Source organism: Haliotis rubra, unplaced genomic scaffold, assembly GCF_003918875.1.
Source record: "Haliotis rubra isolate DU_JTF1 unplaced genomic scaffold, ASM391887v1 Scf1315, whole genome shotgun sequence".
Taxonomy (NCBI): Eukaryota; Metazoa; Mollusca; class Gastropoda; order Lepetellida; family Haliotidae; genus Haliotis; species Haliotis rubra.
Window position 1 is genome coordinate 142,425 of NW_025765243.1, and position 25,650 is coordinate 168,074.

Below are 25,650 nucleotides of genomic sequence, written 5' to 3' on the forward strand. Positions count from 1 at the left end.
TATATGATTCAGGCTGCACAAGGCGACCCAGTTTGCTCAACATGCTTGTTTGTTCTTGACTGGAGAGTTGCGTACAATGGTACACCCCTTGTGCCCCTTCAACAGTCGCTCACAAATCTCAAGTGTCTCCTTTAACATTCACTAAGAAACCTTGCCGCGGTTATCGAATAGTGTGTTTGTTGTATGCCCTGTTGAGTTTTGTTTTCGCTCAGGCCACTTGTCGTTTTTCAAACAACAAAGGTACCGTCGATCATTTAGAGACATAAAAATATATTCATACTTATGGCCGACTGAATGATCTCGAGAAGTGCATCACACAACTAACATCAAAGTATCTAACATTCGCAAACCATTCGTCAATTTTATTCAAATCTCTTAAATCAGCATCACTAGATTACCCTTTCCCGCACATCTTCACAGCCAGCAAATGACACCCGTGGCCTTCAGCTACACATTATATATGGGCTTTGTGTGTTATCAGTGCACGTTCATAGGGTATCCTTACACAAAGGGTAAAACATCTGTCAGTGTTCATATGGCGTGTAATGCAGTGGCCCATGCTTTTGATATGTGTTATACAACAGCGTAAATACCATCATGTTATCATTGTGAAACCGAATGACACGATACGAGCTGAATACCCTATATTCGCTTATGTTCTGTACAACGAGAAAAGCTAGGCATACATGCAATGTTTTACATGTGTCCAAAAAACCTCCAATGTTTATACGTAGGGAGGAGTTTGAAACGAACACAAAACACACAGAGTGTGAGAAGATCATAATGGGAACAGTTTGATCCGTTTATCCGGATTCTATACTGAGTCAAAAAAGAAACTTCACAAAATGTAATCTTCTACTCTAGAAAAACGTTAGCAAAACCCACTCAAACCCATCCATTCGTCGTGCAAATGATGTTAATGCTAAATCAGGTTTTGCACGTGCAGTCGATCACGTGATCTTCGAATCGAAGTTTTCTTCATATGCACGTGTTTGCATTGGCCTCAAGAATTGAAAAAAAAACACTTTTAAACCACAGTTCTAACTGTACTTGGAATGCCACGATTGTCAAATGTGCAACGTGAACATCAGTTATTGACGTCGCAAGAGCAATGGGATGCAGCCGTCGTACTGTGTATGACTTGCGAGGTCGTCTACAACAAACTGGCACCAGTTCTGATCGCCGAAGGTCGGGTCGTCCACGTGTGACCGTCAAATCGTCCTACGTCACCTACGTGACAGATTTCTGCTGGCTACACGAACAAGGGCTGAGATGTTTAGAGGTCGACTGTCCTCACAGACCACTCAAAATCGGTTGCGGGCTGCCAATCTCCATTCTCGACGTCCATATCGAGGGCCAATATTGACGCCGTTTCATCAACGTCAACGTCTGCTGTGGGCCCAACGTCAACTCCGATGGACCCAGAGAGACTGGAATCGAGTCGTCTTTAGCTATGAATCCAGGTTTACCCTCAGATTCGCGGACGGCAGGCATAGAGTCTTTAGACGACGTTGTGAACGGTATGCCCAATGTTGTGTACAGGAAGTCGGCAGATTCGGGGGCGGAAGTTGCATGGTGTGGGGTGCTTTCTGTGGGAACAACCGTTCCCGACTTCTGGTCATCCGTGGAAACCTCACAGCTGCTGCTTACCGCGACCAAGTGCTCACCCCTGAACTCGTTCCTTTCATGGCGGCTCATGGCCAGGTCTACAGTTCCAGCATGATAATGCTCGGCCGCATACCGCGATGTTGACACGAAATGTCCTTCAAAACGCTGGAATCAACGTCATGGACTGGCCATCGAGGTCCCCTGACCTTAATCCAATAGAGCACGTTTGGGATGCACTTGGGAGAAGGTCTTGTGGTCTTAGGAACCAACCTCAGAATTTGCAGGAACTTGGCGCTGCTTGCAAGAGCAATGGCGCAGAATCCCCAACCATATGTTCACAAGCATCAGGCAGTCGATGAGGAGACGGTGTTTGGCAGTGGTGAATGCGCGGGGAGGCCATACACGATATTGAACTGAGAAATTTCGCATTTTTATTCTTGTGACTTGACATTCTGTATACCCATGTTTTAGAACGGCGGTGTAGGCTAATGGAACTGATTATGGCACTGTCAGTGTATCGAGTACATCACACAGATCTCAGCAATGAAATAATAACAATTTAACCATCTTACCATCTCTTGTTCTTTTATAGTGCCCTGAAGAAAGAATGCGAAGTTTCTTTTTTGACTCAGTATATATGCATACAAAAGTGCAATGCAGCTCATAACCGGAACTGAAAACACAGATATATGGTTTGTTTATGAACATGATCAATTAAAAATGAGCACATGGAACCAGACGTGTAGGGAAAACATTTATGTAAAGAACTGCAAATTTGTTTTATATTTTGTAAAATGAATGCTTCAAATTGTTTGCTCATTTATTTAATGGACTCAACAGGTCCACAATTTATTGGTCACTCTCTGCCTCCTGGCCTGTACACTTGGCACTTACAGTCATATTACCGCTGTGGCGGATCATGTGTAATAACGATTACTAATGAACGAGTTCCCGGTTGATATTAACTTTTATTGGCGACAATATTTCAATTTATATTCACGCGGTGACATACAGGCTGTATCTAACAAGGACGAGTGCAGTACTGTCTGCATTACTCACTTAGAGATTGCATATAATTGATATCGAGCACTATAAAGGACGCTGCTGGTACAAGGGAGTTGCATGGATATATCATTAGAAATTCGACCAAAGACTGAGATCCCAAGTGCGCATCTTTCTGCGACGACAATTGGAAGAAGCAATGAGATGATGATTATTATACTATTGTATCACAAATCTGGCTTCACACTCAATATGCACAGTGCACACATACATGAAAGAGTCAACGATGGAGTCGTCGAGTCTTGTGTAGTTTCTTACGATCTGCAATGAATCAGCTGCACGTTCATGACATGAGATTGCATCGGTTAATTGGCATTATTTACCAACACCCACTTGATCCATGGCTGGATAATCTCCTTCAAGTTCAAGGTCGTATACGATGATGAATGCTGCGAAGCTCTTTTGACATGTTGTGTTTATTAGTGATGCTCTGAAGCTTAACGTCAACATGGTAACATAACGGTATGAGTTTTCTAAATCAAACATACTTAGATCATAGGTAACCGCAAAAGTGATTGTAAGGGGAGATCACGACTGAAGATTCCCGATTGTATTTCTATGGCTGACGACTGTACAATATAATTTTTGGCCGGTGACTAAATACCTACTTGGACCTTTTTTGTGGTTAGTGTCCGTAGTTTCGGGAGGGGGTCACACTGCAGGGCGGTCCACATCCTTGGACTGGAGCTGATGTCTAATTACTGGACTGGCCACACCATGGGATCATGGTCTCCTGTTTTTGGCAAGTATCAACGATCCAGGCTCAATGAGGTCTCACATACACACCCAGAATGACACTCCCCTGGCTCTTGTCTATCATTTTGACTGCTGTAGGACTGGAGTTCTTGTTATTCCTGCTCTACTCATATTTCCCCAAATCATGACTTATATTATAGCTTGTAGATCAAATATGACATAAGAGTTAACCAACATTTCACTGGCTGGTCAAGATAGATGTTTTGATTTTTCACAGTCGATACGTCATTATCCAGCAAACACAAAGTAATGGAAAAACTGAAAAATTACGACGTTCTGTCTCGTCACAAAGCAAAGTAATGCAGTGTCATGAACGTGTTTCTTTATCCGCAACTGGAAACTGATGTCATGGTGTATACCCGTCGGCTTCGTTAGTCATGTCCATGCTGAGGAGCTGAAAAGCACAGAACAAAAGCAATGGAACGTATGATAACAACTGAATATATAGCATAACACAAACGAATCATTCTGAACCAGGTGAGAGGCATATTCTGAGTTACTGCTGTTGAGGGTGCCAACCCTGGATGGGTCTATACCAAGCAAAAACTCTAGAATCTGTACTTAAGGAGAAAGTGTAATCCCAAGTACAACATATGTAATATTTGATCACTTTCTAAATGGCACTGTGTATTCATGATGAAGATTTCCATCACAAAGAGTGTTGCATGGTTACCTTGAGAATGTGCCCCAGTGTTCTGGTATGGCGATGCCTTGATGGACTCATAGGTCACAGGAGGAGTCTCTGTCACGCCTTCATAGGTACTTGTATCTGCTACAGCATCCCCTGAAGATGAGATTCATAACATATTTCAACAACAAATCAATTGCTTAGCTTCCTTCTTTCACTAGCACCCCAACGTAAAAACTTCAGATTCAATGGTATTGAGCATGAAGCATCTACCTTTCGTGTTCTCATAAATCTTCAACTGTGTGTACGGTTGTTTCTCTGATTCGTCCTCCACATTTGAATACTGCGCTGGAGCAGTGATCTGATCTGAAACACAGTCTAATGGTTACGTGCTAACAGATCCAGAGATGGTTGTAATATCAACTAGAGGGAAACACCCAGCAGCCAGTACATACCTAGAGATGAATATCCTCTGTTGTCCATTTCCACAGGTTCAGGATGACTGGAGCTGCAAAATCAACAGGTAAGTTTGCAATAATTGGAAAACTAAACAAAGGAATTGGATCATACGCCTAAGAATGTAAAATATGGTTTGAATTTGCATATTGTAAGTATACCTTATTCCGTAGTTTTACCTGATCGATGCATTCTGTCATTGAACTTGGACATTTAGATTACCTTTTTCGTGAAGTTCCTGGAAAACAATAAAAGCACAAATGGATGTGAAACACAAACAAAACCATGCGACATCAGTCGTAAACGTAACCGGAAGAGAGAATGATAAAGTTCTCTCTCTGAATGTGAATTACTGTAGATGGAGATATAACCATAGATGCATTCCAGACATTGGTAGTACAAATCCCCTTTATAGACACCATGTACAATCGTGACAACCAGTGATTCACATAGTGTAGGCTTTGTCATGGAGCATACCTCATGGAGACGACCTACTGCATGCAAACTGTGTTCAATCATATATCAACACGAAATTAACTGTGTACCTTTCAGAACGTTTCGAACTCTGTACCCCTTTCGGTACAGCACCATTAGAACAGATCCTCCAATGAGCAGGGTAAGAAGAAAGGTTCCCACTGTAGCTCCTGCTAATACCCCTGTACTGATACATGAAGAGTCGAGGTTTTGCTGTTCTGGTGGATCTATAATGTAATCAAAACACCATAAAATATGACTGTGAATTGTATGCATTTGTGGTTCAACTAAGCCCTGTGCAATATTGTAGTGACATGACTTCGGTCTGTAAATGTTCAAACCGTCAAGGACTGACTTCATTGCCATCTATATGTTTAATGTGGACATGATAACTGGCATCAACCACATCAGCGCGTCTGACCGCCAGGAACAGTTAGTCGACATATCCTGCTAATCGTACGTCACTGTACCGGTGACATGACGTCCGTCTGTAAATATTCGACCAGGCAAGCAGTGGCACGATACCCTCACCACCAGAACCAGCTAATCGTCGTGTACAATAAACATAGATTCATGAAGGCAATTCTTCCCAAGTTCTCCAGGGAGCTCATTCCTGGCGTCTTTCATGCCCACACTTGCCAACTAAACCCATAATTACATGCCTACTGTGATTGCAAAGACCATGTGATTACTTCATCAAATATTTGCAAAACTATTCGTTCTAATCTTCGTTAATTGTTCAAAATCATATTTACCACGAGATAAGTGATACTGTGATAATATGTTACCAATATTTTTACCTATTTTACTTAATACTCATATTTGTTCAGTCATTACACTTAACACTTGAAGAATTGCCAACATCTTGACGGATTTCATTTATCTAATTATGAAATAGGAAGTTGTTCTTAGAATGGATTCATACGTTTTCATCATTTGCAGCTGACGAGTTTTCCATGATATATTTAGAGTGAATCCTACCTCCTGCAGTCGTAGTTTCTACAAAGACATATCTGTCAGAATCCCCATAGTCATTTCTAGCTTGTAGTCGAAATGCATAAATCTCTCCTGGTGTAAGAGCGGTCACTTCTACAACCATCGCCTCGCCTCTGTCATCATAATATTTATACACAGTCCACGTTCGTGTAGCAAACCGACGATACTCAATCAGAAACGTCTGAGGTTGTCCACCATTGAATCCAGGCAGCCACGACAGCCATACCGACGACGATGTTGCATTATCCAGATCTCGAAACTGTGTAGGTGTGCTTGGTGGTCCTTGCAACAAATTAATCAGAAAATGATTCGTTTCATGTTAGAATGTTGCAGTTTAGTAGTTGTGGAACTAACGTGAACGTAAAACATCAAACGACAGTTATATCTAGTTATCTGAAAATCCTGAAAGCTTGAATGATCAATGAGAAATCGGAGATCGGCAACTCACCTGAAGGTACTATGCTGACAGTGTATGTCACTGACCCGCCCACACCATTGTCCACTGTCAGACTGTAGTCCCCGAAGTCCTGTTCCTGGAGGTTAGTAAGGTGTAGTCTGATAGTGACTGAGATGTCTGAGACAAGGCTGGAGGAACCAGTGAGGTCCTGGCTGGTGCTGATGGATCTATTCCAGGTGAATGTAGGAAGGGGGGTAGGCCAGGACCGACACAGACACAATCACGTCACCACCTAGTCTTGTTGCGTACTTGAGTGGGAGAAAAACTGTCCCAGCAACACGTGGAGAACCTTACAGAAAGTATTTCTTAATGACTAAAGGGAAGATAAATATCCATGTGGTAACTGTCATGTCCAGCATTTGATAGCGCATTCTTAATATACAAATAAGGAACATACATTTAATAATGATAATAATAATTGGATAGTTTCCATAAGAGATGCTCAAAGACTCTGCATACATCGTTAAAAACACAGAAAGTGCAGAAAGAGTTCTATTCAAAATCAATCTTGAAGAAGTGTGTTTTCAGCAAGATCTTGAAAAGTGACTGGGACTCATTTTTAAAGTCTATATCGGTTGTACATGTTGCTAGAAGTAACGGTGTGTTGCCAATTTTATGACGCAAAAAGAATATTTTTAAAACTGCTAAGCAGCTACTACTACTACTACTACTACCACTACTGCTACTAGTACTACTACTACTACTACTACTGCTACTACTACCCATGATTCGTGTCAACCCACTGTTATTACTACCACCACTGCTACTTTTTCTACCACTCAAAATATCAGTTGTAGTATTTGTACTGCACACAGATGATTTGCTCAGAAATATCTCACATTTGACCAGCAGCCCCACCATCTGACTGACAGGTGCACCGACGTTGTTAGTGGCAGTACAGGAGTAGTTCCCTCTTTGTCTACAGTCTGCAGACTCCAGTTTGTATGTTGCTGTCAGGGAGTTATCTACCCTTGTCAACTCGTCAGATCTATTCAGTAACCTGATGACTGACCTTGGATTGCCAGCATCATCCAACTCACATCCGAAGGTCACTGGGTCAGACTCATTGACTGTCACTGACCCACTGCGGGAGTTGGCAGTCATCATACTTATACTTGCAGGATCTGAAAATATATCCCAAAATGCTACACCGTATACTGAACGAAACTAAAATGTTGTCCTCATGAATGTTTGTGTTTGAACACTTGCCATTCATTGACTTTCATTCTGTCAGACTGTTTCTGGCCACCATCTGACCAGAATTCAAAGAATTTCGGACGAAATTGATACTGAATTTAAAACACTTCAGGGTGTCAACACTATCTGCTTGATTCATCCAAGTCCTGTAAATCCTGTACGGGTCAGGAGTGCCTGTATGGTGTTATATCTGTATATTCTGTTTCTGTACCTTGCTTCACAAGGTGAACCTCTCAATACAACACCGTTCTCAGTTTTCTTGCAGTTATCGAAAACTGGCCATAAATGTTGGTTCCACGTCAGCTAATCAAAATTGCAGAAAACATAACAAACACGCATTTTGTATTTATGCTGTTTTAACTAAGTACTCACAGTTGACAATTACCTACCTTGCAGATATCCGTGTTGTTATAGCTAAAGTGATACACACAGACACTATTCAGGATTACATGTTGGACGTCTCTGCTGCTTTAGCTAAAGTGATATATACAGACACTATCTGTACTCACAGTTAACAATTACCTCCCTTGCAGACATCCGTGTTGTTATAGCTAAAGTGATACACACAGACACTATTCATGATTACATGTTGGACGTCTCTGCTGCTTTAGCTAAAGTGATATATACAGACACTATCTGTACTCACAGTTAACAATTACCTACCTTGCAGACATCCGTGTTGTTATAGCTAAAGTGATACACACAGACACTATTCATGCTTACAGTTGAGAATGACCTTGACAGAAAACCTCCATGTTAGACGTCTCTGCTGCGTTAGCTAAAGTGATATATACAGACACTATCTGTACTCACAGTTGACAATGACCTTGACAGTTGACCTCCCCTGGAGTCCACCACCAGGACACACACTGCCTGTGTTGACCCTCCCCGTACAGCTGTACTCCCCATCATCAGATCTGTTCAAGTCGGCTTTCATCACACTACTTCCTGGTATAGGGGAACCATTGAATGTCCAGGAGATGACAGCGTTGTCAGGATTACCATCAACTGAACATGTGAGAGACAGTCTCTCTCCTTCCTTCCTGGTCTGTGTAGCAGCCGGAGTTATTGATGGTGCTCCCACATCTGACAGATTACCAGAAGCGTTTCGGGTTATTCACAGGTCTGAGTGGGGTTTAAGTAGTATTTGCATTCAGTTTGGTTAACATGGAAGAAAAACAATATTCAAAATAATGCACTTTACCACGTAATATGCTGCTTCTCTTAGTTTTCTGGGCTTCATGAAGTACATTCGCACACTGACATGTGACGACCAGAAAATCTTATCCCTGTGCCTGAATGAGTTATGACTCTTACAATATACACTGAGCTGCCTGGCATCTGACTGTGGACGTGAGGACCCGGCTCTGTCGGTGTAGGTGTTACCAGCAGCACATCTGATGTCAGCTCCGTTGTCGGCCTTCACTGGAGAGAAAGTGTAGGAGCTGCCTGCGTGGACTGCTGTGTTGTTCTTTGTCCAGTAGAAAGTGGCCGGAGGGTTGCCGTGGTCAGGGGATGAGGAGCAGGTCAGTGATGTAGACCTTCCTTCACACAGAGTACCAGGGTTAGTTGTGGTGGGTTTGTCGGGTGGATCTGTAATACATATATAGTGTGTGATACATTGCCGAGGTCAGGGGATGAGGAGCAGGTCAGTGATGTAGACTTTCCCTGACACAGAGTACCAGGGTTGGTTGTGGTGGGTTTGTCGGGTGGATCTGTAACACATATATACAGTGTGATACATTGCCGAGGTCAGTGATGTAGACTTTCCTTCACACAGAGTACCAGGGTTGGTTGTGGTGGGTTTGTTGGGTGGATCTGTAATACATATATACAGTGTGATACATTGCCGAGGTCAGTGTTGTAGACACAGAGTACCAGGGCTGGTTGTGGTGGGTTTGTCGGGTGGATCTGTAATACATATATACAGTGTGATACATTGCCGAGGTCAGTGATGTAGACACAGAGTACCAGGGCTGGTTGTGGTGGGTTTGTCGGGTGGATCTGTTATACATATATACAGTGTGATACATTGCCGAGGTCAGTGTTGTAGACACAGAGTACCAGGGCTGGTTGTGGTGGGTTTGTCGGGTGGATCTGTAATACATACATATCTACAGTGTGATACATTACCGAGGTCAGTGTTGTAGACACAGAGTACCAGGGCTGGTTGTGGTGGGTTTGTCGGGTGGATCTGTTATACATATATACAGTGTGATACATTGCCGAGGTTCAGTGATGTAGACACAGAGTACCAGGGCTGGTTGTGGTGGGTTTGTCGGGTGGATCTGTTATACATATATACAGTGTGATAAATTGCCGAGGTCAGTGTTGTAGACACAGAGTACCAGGGTTGGTTGTGGTGGGTTTGTCGGGTGGATCTGTAATACATATATACAGTGTGATACATTGCCGAGGTCAGTGATGTAGACACAGAGTACCAGGGTTGGTTGTGGTGGGTTTGTCGGGTGGATCTGTAATACATATATACAGTGTGATACATTGACGAGGTCTGGGGACGAAGAACAGGGTGGGAAAAAAGCCTCATTTACACGAAGTACCAAGGCTGGAGTTTGCAGGGTGATTGTGTGGTACACCATTCAACCCCAGAGACGAATCCTTCTTCTCTCCACCGTGAAGAGATCTTCAAACAAAACAGCCCAGTATTTGTATACATAAATATTCACAATACACAGCAAATGTCTATATCACAGTCTCATCGTATGTATCTTATGTATCTGTACATCTGCCCCAATACTCACAATACACAGTAAATGTCTGTGTCACAGTCTCATCGTATCCTCCATACATCCACGTAACTTGACACTGACACTGTCTGGAGTTCTGGTGTTTAGCTACCAGGAAGGTGAGTGAGGATGTCTTGTTTCCCTCGTTGCTGGACACACTGCCGGTGTTGCTGGTGTTGTAACAGGACCACGTGATGTTGGCCAGAGGATTGCCCCCCGTCACTGTGCACCTAATGGTCTTTTGGACTCCAGCATACATCACAGAGGTGAAATCCTGGACTGTAGGACGACCTGGAGGTGGGTCTGAAGGATCAACACATGAGTATGATGTAGTTTATATGTACATCACAGAGGTCAACTCATGGACTGTAGGGCGGTCTGGAGGTGGGTCTGAAGGATCCAAAGATGAGTATAATGTAAGTTTATACGTACATCACAGAGGTGTAAGGGTATATGTACATAGGTCCATTCAAACACGCGAAATCAACTTACACTTGACATCCCCGAGTGACAGAGTCTTGCTGACGACCATTGCTGTCCTGGTGTTTCTCACGCTGCATCGGACATCTGGCTTGCTCCTGACAGGACGGAATGTCCGAGTCTGTGACCACGTGGTACTCACTGATCCTGTCACAGATCCTGTACTTCCTCCTGCAATGTCCGACCCGTCACTGTAGTCCCAGGTGAAGGTCACTCCGGGAGACACGGTGGTCAAGGTCTCACATGTCAAGGTCAGGTCACGGTCCTCTGCTACCACAGTGCTTGCTGGTTTTGTAGCTCTCACCTGGTCTGTGTCTGGTCCGTCTGATACACAGTATACAAAGTTTACAGTTAGCTCGCTCATGACGAATAACTGTTGGTCTCAGGGTTAACAATCAGTTCAGTGGAATGCACCTTGCTTTGATCTCTATTTGTAGATATTTACTTCACTATTTTCTCTAGTTATCATTCATCGTTGTAAACATACTCTATACCCATATGCTATATCTTAAAACAACGTCAGTTAAAGCTGATGTCTTGCGTTAAATTTGACTTTGCTCTCAAAACGTGTACAAACATGGAACAAATCCTCAATGTTGGCAGATTTCCTCAGAGCTTTGTGAGACTGTCTCAACTCACGGAGCATCTTTAGTTGGGACCTGTTAGACTGTCTTCATTCAACAAACTTCCAGTATAGCTCAGCAGCATTGAGTCACGCTATGTCTCCTGACACCAAATTTCCAGTGTCGTCCTGGTAGACTGTGTTTACTTGTACCACACCTCCAGTGTGGCTCTGTTATATTGTGTCTATTACACTAAATACCCACTGTGGCCCTTACTGTGGTTTACTTAACCCAAACCGCCACTGTGGCTCTGTTAGACTGCGTCTACTTATATACACCAAACCTCCAGTGTGGCGCTGTTAGACTGTGTTTACTTACACCAAACCTCAAACGTGGCCCTGTTAGACTCTATCTACTTACACTAAAGGCCCAATGTGGCTCTGTTGGACTGTGTCTACTTACATCTAACCTCAACTATGGCTTTGTTAAACTTTGTCTACTTACACCAGAGCTCCCGTGTGATCCTGTTATGCTGTATCTACTTACACCAAACCTTAAGTGTGGCTCTGTTAGACTGTGTCTACTTTCACCAATCCGTTCGTGTGGCTCTGTTAGACTGTGTCTACTTACACCAGACCTCCAGTGTGGCCCTGTTAGACTGTGTCTACTTACACCAAACCTTAAGTGTGGTTCTGTTAGACTGTGTCTACTTACACCAAACCTCCAGTGTGGTTCTGTTAGACTGTGTCTACTTAGACCAAACCTCACTTGTGGCCCTGTTAGACTGTGTCTACTTACACCAAACCTCCACTGTGGCTCTGTTAAGCTGTGTCTACTCACACAAAACTCCCTGTGAGGCTCTGTTACACTGCGTCTACTTACTTCAGTTTGGCCCTGTTAGACTGTGTCTACTTACACCAAACTTCCAGTGTGGCTCTGTTAGACTATGCCTACTTACACCAAACCTCCACTGTGGCTCTGTTAGACTGTGTCTACTAAGACCAAACCTCACTTGTGGCCCTGTTAGACTGTGTCTACTTAGACCAAACCTCCACTGTGGCTCTGTTAAGCTGTGTTTACTCACACAAAACTCCCTGTGAGGCTCTGTTACACTGCGTCTACTTACTTCAGTTTGGCCCTGTTAGACTGTGTCTACTTACACCAAACCTCCAGTGTGGCTCTGTTAGACTGTGTCTACTTAGACCAAACCTCCACTGTGGCTCTGTTAAGCTGTGTCTACTCACACAAAACTCCCTGTGAGGCTCTGTTACACTGCGTCTACTTACTTCAGTTTGGCCCTGTTAAACTGTGTCTACTTACACCAAACCTCCAGTGTGGCTCTGTTAGACTGTGTCTACTTACACCAAACCTCCACTGTGTCTCTGTTAGACTATGTCTACTTACACTAAACCTCCACTGTGGCCCTGTTAGACTGTGTCTACTTAGACCAAACCTCACTTGTGGCCCTGTTAGACTGTGTCTACTTAGACCAAACCTCCACTGTGGCTCTGTTAAGCTGTGTCTACTCACACAAAACTCCCTGTGAGGCTCTGTTACACTGCGTCTACTTACTTCAGTTTGGCCCTGTTAGACTGTGTCTACTTACACCAAACTTCCAGTGTGGCTCTGTTAGACTATGTCTACTTACACCAAACCTCCACTGTGGCTCTGTTAGACTGTGTCTACTAAGACCAAACCTCACTTGTGTCCCTGTTAGACTGTGTCTACTTACACCAAACCTCCACTGTGGCTCTGTTAGACTATGTCTACTTACACTTAACCTCCACTGTGGCCCTGTTAGACTGTGTCTACTTAGACTAAACTTCACTTGTGGCCCTGTTACACTGTGTCTACTTAGACCAAACCTCCACTGTGGCTCTGTTAAGCTGTGTTTACTCACACAAAACTCCCTGTGAGGCTCTGTTACACTGCGTCTACTTACTTCAGTTTGTCCCTGTTAGACTGTGTCTACTTACACCAAACCTCCAGTGTGGCTCTGTTAGACTGTGTCTACTTAGACCAAACCTCCACTGTGGCTCTGTTAAGCTGTGTCTACTCACACAAAATTCCCTGTGAGGCTCTGTTACACTGCGTCTACTTACTTCAGTTTGGCCCTGTTAGACTGTGTCTACTTACACCAAACCTCCACTGTGGCTCTGTTAGACTATGTCTACTTACACCAAACCTCCACTGTGGCCCTGTTAGACTGTGTCTACTAAGACCAAACCTCACTTGTGGCCCTGTTTGACTGTGTCTACTTACACCAAACCTCCACTGTGGCTCTGTTAGACTATGTCTATTTACACTAAACCTCCACTGTGGCCCTGTTAGACTGTGTCTAATTTGACCAAACCTCACTTGTGGCCCTGTTACACTGTGTCTACTTAGACCAAACCTCCACTGTGGCTCTGTTAGACTGTGTCTACTCACACAAAACTCCCTATGAGGCTCTGTTACACTGCGTCTACTGACTTCAGTTTGTCACTGTTAGACTGTGTCTACTTACACCAAACCTCCAGTGTGGCTCTGTAAGGCTGTGTCTACTCACACCAAATCCCCTTTGTGGTTCTGTAAGACTGCGTCTACTTACATCAACCCTTCAGTGTGTCCCTGTTACACTGTGTCTACTTACACCAATTCTCCAGTGTGGCTCTGTTACACTGTGTCTACTTACACCAAGCCTCCAGTGTGGTTCTGTTACACTGTGTCTACTTACACCAGATCCCCAGTGTGGTTCTGTTACACTGTGTCTACTTACTCCAAACCTCCAGTATGGTTCTGTTACACTGTGTCTACTTACACCAAACCCCCAGTGTGGTTCTGTTACACTGTGTCTACTTACTCCAAACCTCCAGTATGGTTCTGTTACACTGTGTCTACTTACACCAAACCCCCAGTGTGGTTCTGTTACACTGTGTCTACTTACTCCAAACCTCCAGTATGGTTCTGTTACACTGTGTCTACTTACTCCAAACCTCCAGTGTGGTTCTGTTACACTGAGTCTACTTACTCCAAACTCCCAGTGTTGCTCTGTTGTTAGATTATGTCTACTTATACGAAACCTCCACTGTGGCTCTGTTACACTGTGTCTACTCACACCAGATCCCCAGTGTGGCTCTGTTAGACTGTGTCTACTTACACCAAACCTCCAGTGTGGCTATGTTAGACTGTGGGGATGTCTGACCGTTGATGTTTTCAGCTTGACAGCGAATGCTCCTCCCCTGGTCACTCCTACTGACAGTGAATGTGACGGAGCTTGTTGTCTTCACCAGGACACCAGATGTCGTCTCTGTGCTGGTTGTAGGTGCCGTTCCTGATGGCAAGGTCACCCAGCTCACAGTAGAAGTGGGGAAACTGGCTGACGTCACACAGGTCAAGGTCAGGGATTGACCTGCCACTAGTCCTATCTTCTCATTATCAGAACTGATGTTTGTCAGTGTCACTGAGGTAACTGGGACTGGAATAGCAAGTTGAACTGTAATAACAACTGACTTTAACAGCAATGTACTGTCACATCGGTAGCATGTTTGATTTGCAATGCTATGGTCTAATGAAGAATATGTCATGAGGTGGATTCCATTTCAAACATATATATTTCTATGAAAAAGTGTTGCTTGATCAACAAACAAGAGAATAGACACTTTTTCAATGCTTTTCCCTTGAGACTCAATATACATGCAGTCAACAATTGAATTATTGGTACAGAAAGAATTATCATATAACGAGGAAACGTCATTTCTAAACAACGTAGGCTCAACGTAAGCCGGAGTCGGGAGTGAATATTTTGTTTTGCATATTTTATAGATTAGAACTGTTTCGTTACTTATCACTACTTCAAGGCAAATACTTGTCTCCGTCTATCATCGTCCATACATGCATTAACATACATTAGACCACATTACACAAAGATTAAGCGAACATATCCATAATCATTTAGTGAAATTAATATCAACACCTCAAAGGGTCGCATCAGGATTAACCACCAACCAGGTAATTGATGGTATAATTTTAAACCAGTGTTCTACTCACCAGGGAACTGTATGGTGTTTGAAGTGACAGACTTTGTATACGTCGGGGGATCAAAGGAGTCATGTTCCACACTGACAGTTAGAGACACCTGCCTGTTGTACAGACTGACTGTGTTCCCTGGTAGAGACAGAGCGTTGGTTGTCTGGACCTGACCTGATGCACATGATCCCTGGGTGGAAGATGTACTTCTGGGAGGGACGAAACCCACACCCTGTAAACACAAAACAGTAGTTAGATAGACTGACTGTGTTCCCGGTAGAGACAGGGTGCTGGTTGTCTGGACCTGACCTGATGGACATAATTCCTGGGTGGAAGGTGTACTGCTGGGAGGGACGGGACGCCACTCACGCCCTGTAAACACAAAACAGTAGTTAGATAGTCTGACTGTTCCCTGGTACAGACAGAGAGTTAGTTGGCTGGACCTGACCTGATGGACATGATCCTTGGGTGGAAGATGTACTGCTGGGAGGGACGCCACTCACACCCTGTAAACACAAAACATTAATTAGATAGACTGATCGTGTTCCCTGGTAGAGACAGGGTGTTGGTTGTCTGAATCTGACCTGATGGACCTGATCCCTTGGTGGAAGATGTACTGCTGGGAGGGACACCACTCACACCCTGTAAACACAAAACAGTAGTTACATAGTCTGACTGTTCCCTGGTAGAGACAGAGTGTTGGTTGTCTTGACCTGACCTGATGGACGTGATCCCTGGGTGGAAGGTGTACTGCTGGGAGGGACGCCACTCACACCCTGTAAACACAAAACTGTATTTAGATAGTCTGACTGTGTTCCCTGGTAGAGACAGGGTGTTGGTTGTCTTAACCTGACCTGATTGACATGATCCCTGGGTCGAAGATGCACTGCTGGGAGGGACACCACCCACACCCTCTAAACGCAAAACAGTAGTTAGATAGACTGACTGTGTTCCCTGGTAGAGACAGAGAGTTGGTTGGCTGGACCTGACCTGATGGACATGATCCTTGGGTGGAAGATGTACTGCTGGGAGTGACGCCACTCACACCCTGTAAACACAAAACAGTAGTTAGGTAGACTGACTGTGTTCCCTGGTAGAGACAGGGCGTTGATTGTCTTGACCTGACCTGATAGACTTGATCCCTTGGTGGAAGGTGTACTGCTGGGAGGGACGGGACGCCACTCACGCCCTGTAAACACAAAATAGTAGTTAGATAGTCTGACTGTTCCCTGGTACAGACAGAGAGTTGGTTGGCTGGACCTGACCTGATGGACATGATCCTTGGGTGGAAGATGTACTGCTGGGAGGGACGCCACTCACACCCTGTAAGCACAAAACAGTAGTTAGATAGACTGATCGTGTTCCCTGGTAGAGACAGGGTGTTGGTTGTCTGAATCTGACCTGATGGACCTGATCCCTGGGTGGAAGATGTACTGCTGGGAGGGACACCACTCACACCCTGTAAACACAAAACAGTAGTTACATAGTCTGACTGTTCCCTGGTAGAGACAGAGTGTTGGTTGTCTTGACCTGACCTGATGGACGTGATCCCTGGGTGGAAGGTGTACTGCTGGGAGGGACGCCACTCACACCCTGTAAACACAAAACTGTATTTAGATAGTCTGACTGTGTTCCCTGGTTGAGACAGAGAGTTGGTTGGCTGGACCTGACCTGATTGACATGATCCTTGGGTGGAAGATGTACTGCTGGTAGGAACGCCACTCACACCCTGTAAACACCAAACAGTAGTTAGATACTAGACTGACTGTGTTCCCTGGTAGAGACTGAGTGTTGGTTGTCTGGACCTGACCTGATGGACATGATCCTTGGGTGGAAGGTGTACTGCTGGGAGGAATGTACTTGTAGGAAGAGTCTTACCTGTTGGTATCTCCATGTGATGACGGCGGCAGGGGCAGCACACGGAGTGACGACAGTGACGGAGATGGTGTTCTGCGGTGTCACGGAGGACGGGAGAGAAGTCAGTTGTGGAGAGAAAGTGACAGAGCTCCAGTCCAGTACAGCTGATAAGAAACATATAAATATAATTTGGTGTAGATATTTAAAGGTCTTTCTTAGATACTTCGCTAAAAGAGTATTGGCGCTGACATATCGGCGATAAAGTACACTTTTAAATGACGTCGCAAAGGAATGGACGCCCATATGAGTCCATTCGAGTCTACCCTCGTAATGAAACGTGCGTGCCCTTGGTAACCAACGTCCCGATTCACGATTGACTAGTACAGTTTTATGAATAACCCGTGTCATGTTTTCAGTGTATTGACTAAACTGCAACACGGAAACGTTCACTTTTAACAGTCCCTCAATTCATCTGTGCAGGATGACGTGACTACTGTGAGCTTGATGCACTGATAATGTTTCCTATGTAAACTATGGAATCCTAGAAGAGACATTGTCGCGTTGTCGCATTGTCACGTTGTCGCCCTCTCAAATACAAACAAAATGAGGCAAAAGCGTGACAATGCGATGACATGTCGCATTGTCGCATTGTCGCGTGTTGCGCTTTATTCAAATATTGAGTACAGTATGTGTTATAACATATTGACTAAAACGCGACACGCAACAATGCGACAAAATATATGTCGCATTGTCGCGTTGTCGCCCTTTTCGATTATTGGTGCGCATGTGTAAAAATGTCAATTAGTTTAAGCATGCGCAGAAAATGTTATTCTCTATTTTAGACTTCACTGGTCTTTTGTTACCTCCGATGGTTTTGAAAATGAAGTAGTGCTCGTAATGGCAATTGGGGCTGCTTTTCTTGAACTTAATGCACATCTTTCATTGTTGCTTTATTATTTTATGTACTGTAATTGTATTTAGCCAATCAAGTGTGTTTGAGCAGCAAGACAAATTATTAGCGCTACTATTCATTGTAATCACGGCACACGGTGGCCCTGTCATTCAAGGCGGGGCAATTTGCTGTGCAGAGTTGTGTCTCTTAGTCAAACCAGATAACTATGATCATATAGGTTCCAATCCCAGCACCATACACATTCATCACTTTGGACATTTCACCGATATCAAGCTGGCAGGTTGTGAAAAACTAAATATTGTTAAAATTCAGGCCACATCGGCATAAACATCAGGTGAAATCCTCGAATGGGTCACTATGTTCGACAGTGTGGCTCCTGACAGAGTTTCTTGGTACAGTCCTGTCCGACGCAGTCCTGTCGAAGATCTGCCTCTGTTCAGCCAGCAGTGGATGGATACCAGGTAGAATGAGATGGTAATATCACTTAACCATCCAGCACCTCAAAGACAGTTTAGGTCGGCTTTGAAAGTGCTATTCTTCTTGGGAAAGCGTCATACAAATGGACTGTTATCATTATGATATTAGAAACGATGAAATCGCTTGGCACAGTTGCGTACTCTTGGAGTGCCAGAAACCAACCCTCCCTCCCTCCCTCCTTTCACTCCGCTCCCCTCCACTTCACTCAGCTCAACTCCGCCCCATTCCACTCCGCTCCGCTCCGCGCCGCACCGCACCGCTCCTCTCCTCTCCGCTCCTCTCCCCTCCACTCCACTCCACTCACTCACTCAAGGTTTAGGGAGCTTGGTAAATTAGCAAGGTATTTCATTACAATAATTTGTTGTGATGTCTGTTTTTATATTTGAATCCTATAGTATTAATCATGCACATGCCATGATTCACAATACACTATCGTCCAACAGAAACGATACAAAATTAAAAGCATAAATATTCTGAATAAAAATGTATATTTTTGATTAGATATGACATGGAAACAATCGCCTCAATTCAACAGTCAAGAATCATGAAAATAGTTGGGTTTGGGCGCAACGTTTTCGTGCTAACTGTCTTAAAGCATGAAAATTGCTCCCGCGTGCAGCGTGAATCACGTGGCGTCGTTTTAACGCATCAACATCGACGTCGACGTCTGCAGTGGGCACGCACCGTTCGACGATGGCAGAACAGGCATTGGCAAAGGGTCATGTTATCTGACGAGAGCAAGTTCCTCATAATCCATAATGATGGTAGGGCTCGAGTCCATCGAAGACGAGGCGAACGTTACCAACGTAACTGCGTCCAGGAGGTGATTCCATTTGGCGGAGGCGGTGTCATGGTTTGGGGTGGGATCTGTGGTGATGTGAAGACAGATCTCATTGTGGTGACTGGTAATTTGAACGCTCGAGGGTACATCGACCAGATACTGCGCCCAGTTGTCCTGCGCTTCTTGCAACAACACCAAAACCGCATCATATTTCAACAGGACAACGCCCCTCCACATACAGCTCGTGTTACCACAGATTTCCTCCAAAGAAATAACGTCAACGTGTTGCCTTGGCCTGCTCGGCCACCTGACATGTCACCCATTGAGCATATCTGGAACCATTTGGGTCGACAAGTGCGTGCACGACCTGTGCTTCCAAGAAACAGACAGCAGCTTGCTCAGGCTCTCCAAGAGGTCTCCAAGTGTCTTTTCAAACATTATGCGTTGTTTCTTTATGTTATAGTCCAAATATTGTTTGTATCGTTTCTTTTGGACGTTAGTGTATATCGATAATTTTCTCATACGATACTTTACCCAGCGATACACATGTACTTGTATCGTTTCAAACACACACCTACTAAATCATAATAATTTCCAGCAAAATGGCCAGTTTGAATACATCCATTCCATTAACCAAGGACTCTTAACCCACAGACTTCACGGCCACATGGACGTTCATTTATTATTGTTCTGTTCGATCCCTGGATAACTCAGCCCTTTAAAAACATAGAAAAATAATCATGCTTATAATAGTTTTTAAATCCGCCGTAACTAATAAAACGTGACACGCGACAATGCTATTTTGATGAAATGTCGCGTTGTCGCATATCCGCGCGTCGCGCTTTGTTAAAATATTGAGTATAGTATGTGTTATAACGTATTGACTAAAACGGGACACGCGACAATGCGACAACGCGACACTTTTATGAAATGTTGCGTTGTCGCATTGTCGCGTGTTGCGTTTTGTTAAAATATTGACTATAGAATGTATTGTAACCACAGGGGTTCGAATCACTGTTGGGCCTCTCTTCGATAAACATCGACAGTTTCCGTGGATTTTTAATGACTCGGAAACAGAAAACGGCTCAGCCTGGTTCCCAGGGTCTGCTGCGCTAACGCTTCGACACTGAAAAAAACATTTATTATCTGATTCTTTTATAGTGTATTATGAGGATATAATTGATAAAATTCAAACCATTGTTTTTGAACTGCGGGTGTGCTTGTGAAATTGTCGGCTCTCAGTAGCATAATACAGAAAAATATATTCCGTATCTTTGGTACATATAAGTTGTAAGTTGTAAACAGATCCATCCATGTACACACTTTTTTTCGAAGAATGTTGTCTGAATCGGTTTGCAAAACAAAATGAAAAGGTTTTACCAATATTATTCAGAAATATTTATGATTAAAATAAACATGGGGAATCAAATGATCTGTACATAAAAATACACACAATTATACTGCTGAATACAATGAATTTGACACACTATTTTACTAAAATGAATATATAAAAATACACAGTATGATCAGCATGCTAATACACTGCCATAAAAATACATACATTGCCTTAAAAGTACATAATTATATTTGAAGATGAACTTTAAGACAGATGTACATTCTACTATTTGTGACTTTTACCAATGAAACTTGTCCTGAGTACTGTAGTTGTTATGGCTTGAAGCAAGTATCAGAGTATACATTTGGTATACATCTATATTGATCATTTTGAGCATGCTAACCCTGGTGATATTAGAATAGATCTGCTACATGACCGTTACTACGAGGGGCATCTGCTACCGCATTCTGCCGGCGATATCTCTCCCAGAGCCGTGAAATGGTGCTATGATTGTTCCTATAGTGTATTATGGTGCAGAAGTATATGGCACCTCATTATTATTGAGCTATGGAAGACGTTCAGTATAAAATGTGTAAATGGTTTCTCAAACCAATGGTATGGTTTGGGGCAATGGTATTGGAATGTGGCACAGCCCCTCTCAACACCATAAGGGCTATTAAATATTGGTGCAGGCTTCTGTATTTGGATGAACGCAGACTGCCAATGCTACCTAATGGATGACTCTGGCTGTACCACATGGGCTACTCATATTAAAAATATTCTGTTTAGACTTGGATTTGAATATGTGTGGTTAACACAAGATGTGGGAAATGTAAAGATATTTAATCTCCTTTTTAAACCATGATTATTTAACAACCTACAACTATCATGGTGTTGTTCTATCAACAGTTTATCTGATTCCGTCTATCTATATTCCATAATGTGTCCGTCTTCCAATGACATAAAACAGCTGTAGCTGTATCTGGAGTTGGAGTGGGATGGGTAATGGGGTACATTCAGTTTTATTTTTATCATAGTCATGTGATTTTACATATCCAGTAATACTATGATCACGTAAGCGTGGGCAAATATGCAATCTTTACAAATAAATGATGGGTTGATACGGAAACTTCACAACAGTATATATGGGCAAACGACAATATTACCGTACGTCAAAAACCTATTATTTATAAACATTGCTTGAAGGGAAATGTTAAATTCATTAATGATCTACTGAAAAAAGATAGTAATTTTCTTTCCTATGAAGAGTTTATTTCCCTATATAATATTAAGACAATTTCTTTTAGAATATAGGGGTATCATTAACTCCATAAAATCCTACTTATTTTCGAAAGAACTAACCCTGTGTAAAGTAGAGGAGCCATTTATTCCTAATAATATACATATGCTCTATAAAGAACGTAAAGGGTGCAAGATTTTCTACTCTGTCCTGCTAAGGAAACATACATTAAAAGAAAAGCTAAATACTCAACTTAAATGAGAAAGGGATATCAACGTAGATATATCAGAACAACTCTGGAAAGTTTTAACTATGTACCTTTCAGAACAACTTGTGATACATAATTCAGATGGCTTCAATATAAAATTGTCCAAAGAATCATTACAACAAACAAGGATTTGTTTAACTATAAACTGACACAATCCGCTTCTTGTACATTCTGTAAGGTTAAAATGGAATCAATTATCCACGTATATTGTGAATGTGTACATGTGAAAACGTTGTGGCAGCAACTAAAAGCCTGGACTGAACAAGAAACAGGCACAAAATTAACTCTGGATGGAAAACATATCATCTTTGGATATAAAGAAAAAAGAAACGATGTACTAAACCTTATTATCATCGCAACAAAATACTATATGTATACAAAGAGATGTTCCAATTCGCATCCACAGATAATTGGATTAAAAATGATCTACACACCTTGTATGAAATTGACAAAAGTGCTGCCTTTTCGCACTGCAACTATGGTAAATTCTTTACATTTTGGTCATCTTGCCATAACCTCTTCACACAAATTGCAACAACAAATGTATTCTTATAGCCTACGGCGGATTATCTACCACCCACGTCCTTGTTATATAATATTTGCATGTACCACAAACGCGTAAATTATGTACCCATTATAAAGTGATAATAAAAAAATTAAAAATTGTTTTTAACAAAGCGCGACACTAAAACGCGACACGTGACAATGCGACAACGCGTCGTCGCGTTTTAGTCAATACGTTATAATACATACTATAGTCAATATTTTAACAAAGCGCGACACGCCTCAATGCGACAACGCGACATTTCATCAACATTCCTTCAGCTTTAGGTGCCTTTACAGTACGTTAACAATGGTATTATAAACCACAAACATATCAAATGTGAAGAATGAAGCCTTGATATTTAGTTATCTCGTTCCATTAGCCAGGACTACGTGATGTGTGTGTATGTTTAACACCGTCAGGTAAGATGTGTGTGTATGTTTAACACCGTATCGTCTAGAGAGATGTGTGTGTATGTTTAACACCGTATCGTCTGGAGAGATGTGTGTGTATGTTTAACACCGTATCGTCTGGAGAGATGTGTGATGCCTGGACGTAGCAAATTAAACACAATTTCTAACCTCATTCACAGTTAACTGGCTGGCATTTATCAACACGTTGTTAATACACTTAAAACCAACCTGCAAACTGTGACAGTGTTATGCTGTTAGATGCTGTAGCCCCATCACTACATGTCCATGTCCCACTGTCTCTGGTGGAATCTGCTGATGCGATGTCTAGAGTCAGGATCCTTGATGTACTGTCCAGACTCACATTGTATCCTGACACAGCTGTCCCACACCTGCCTGATGATGAGCAGCCTCCCTTGGTAGAAGTAGGACCCTTGAAGAAGCGAGTAGTTCCACTGATAGCTGCTTCTAGTGTACAGGTGATGCTGAAACTGACACCCTCCACAGGAATACGTCTGTTGGTGGCAAGAACCGGAGCTGACTCTGAAACAGTGTGGCCCGTAGACTGTATGTTTTACATGTTGATAATGACCTTGTTATGTTATAACACTGTTTTGAACAGTGTGCCGTTTGGATGTGTCAATTTGATATTGGGGACAGTAATGCAGGTGTTATATATGTTTATGTTTTTATAAGGAACAGCACAACGTCGCTGGTGCCTCTAATATGTTGTTATATGTACACTCGATGTAGTTCAGTTATTGATTTCTCAATTTCAAAGTTCCATCAGAAACGATACCTTGTGCTTGTATAGAACATATATTATTTCAATAACGTCTGTTCTTTAAGTTTGATATGATTTCACTTAAAAGACCTAGTATGGCAGAGAGGCTGTCGGCGTCTTATTCTCTTTTGGTTTTAAATAATCAAATATATTTCCTAAGCTTAATGTATATTTCTGCAAATATTGATCTTTTTTCACACCATTAAGATTATCACTTGAGGATGAGTTGGATTTAATACCGCATTGAATATCTTCCCAGTCACATTATTGGCAATCGCCCTGCTTCAGAAGAGGCACTGTGCAGATCTGGGAGTCCTTATCGGGGGAACTCTTTGAGCAGTGTACTAAGGGAGGTAACTCTAAACAACGAAAGCCCCGTTTCTCTTCAGGGCAGAGTGTTGAGGCTTGTGTGTTGATACTTGCGTATCAAAAGCCATATGACAAGAAATATGACCAGATTCATGGTATTATCTGCCAAGTCGGATCTGCTAGAGAGAAAACCACCTGTCAAAGTAGATAATCTCCAACACAAGGTTTGCATGGAAGTTATGTGTCCTGTCAATGCAGTCAAGAGGTGCACAGGTCCACACAGGTTAGAGAACATTTGTTATACACAGACAACATTCAGTATAAGTGACAATGTGTACCTACCACAAGGACGTATCCGGGCTGTATCCAGCAGAATAAGTAGTGGAATCAACTCCAGAAAAACACGTCGACACATTTCGCTGACTAAAGCTTGCAGCCCACCGTCATGCACAGGAAGAGGCGATGTTTGTAGAGCTGACAACACCAATTTACTTCCGGGTAGCTGATAGACAGGCTACGGTGTATAGGTATGTGTACATATTCAGTCTCTGATTCATTGTACATGTATTATGTTTGGAGATCCACACATTTACAGTGTTTTACTGAGGCCTTGATCCACTATGAGGTGACAACGTAAATGTGTCAGCTTGTTGTCAGAAGTATCAGGTTCACTGCCAATAGACATTAAGTCTTCAGTATCAACTTTTCTTCAACGACTTAACCCTTACATTGCTGAAATAATTTGATGAGTGTCCTGCAGTAGAGCAGTTTATAACAACATTTTAACAGGCGATATGAGAGAAGAAACATTTGAAAGTTCATTTGTCTGATGGAACAGTTGTGTCGTTCTAGGACAAACACGTAATATCTGGGTTTTGAGCGTGAACGCAGAATGTCAGCTTAAGGAAAGTCCCATGTTCTGTTGTCCTCAGAAACGTATGTACACGGATTTAAGGCTGAGGAACAATACCTGGGTGAATCTGTGATTCAGTCTACAACAACATGGCATAACCGACGAGAGCAGTAGTACACAGGTCCAGAAATTCATTTCACTCCTACATGCTTCCATTTATTTGTCAAGTGGCAACAGTCTAAAACATGATAACATGTATGATTAAACTAAACATATATTGTCGATGTTGATGGTTCTGAACATACATATATGTATCATTTCTTACAATTTCCCTCTACGTCACCAAAGAAATAATATAAACTGGAAACACAATTTGATAAATGCATTATCGAGATGCTTGTTTATCACCGACCGGTCAAAACAAGCTTTAAAATATCTATTTATTA

General features: G+C 42.7%; 2 protein-coding genes across 2 annotated transcripts in view; both read right to left on the reverse strand.

Moving 5' to 3' along the window:
- LOC124267482 (synaptogenesis protein syg-2-like) overlaps positions 1-16,010 on the reverse strand; it is a 100,165-nt gene extending 84,155 nt beyond the window's left edge. Inside the window, exons 1-8 of the mRNA XM_046702397.1 lie at positions 15,881-16,010; positions 15,454-15,606; positions 14,564-14,881; positions 10,874-11,185; positions 10,397-10,684; positions 8,952-9,227; positions 8,448-8,720; positions 7,277-7,561 (exon numbers count right to left, since the gene is read on the reverse strand). Of these exons, the coding sequence (XP_046558353.1) occupies positions 7,277-7,561; positions 8,448-8,720; positions 8,952-9,227; positions 10,397-10,684; positions 10,874-10,913 (1,162 nt within the window). The 5' untranslated portion in view covers positions 10,914-11,185; positions 14,564-14,881; positions 15,454-15,606; positions 15,881-16,010. The remainder of the gene's footprint in view (positions 1-7,276; positions 7,562-8,447; positions 8,721-8,951; positions 9,228-10,396; positions 10,685-10,873; positions 11,186-14,563; positions 14,882-15,453; positions 15,607-15,880) is intronic.
- Positions 16,011-16,094: 84 nt separating this feature from the next.
- Positions 16,095-24,896, reverse strand: LOC124267496. Its single transcript, XM_046702410.1, has 6 exons — positions 24,694-24,896; positions 23,490-23,801; positions 17,311-17,453; positions 16,834-16,891; positions 16,559-16,755; positions 16,095-16,208 (listed from the first exon to the last, which is right to left on the reverse strand). The coding sequence occupies exons 1-6, from the start codon at positions 24,764-24,766 to the stop codon at positions 16,095-16,097; spliced, it is 897 nt and encodes a 298-aa protein (XP_046558366.1). The 5' UTR covers positions 24,767-24,896.
- Positions 24,897-25,650: the final 754 nt, after the last annotated feature.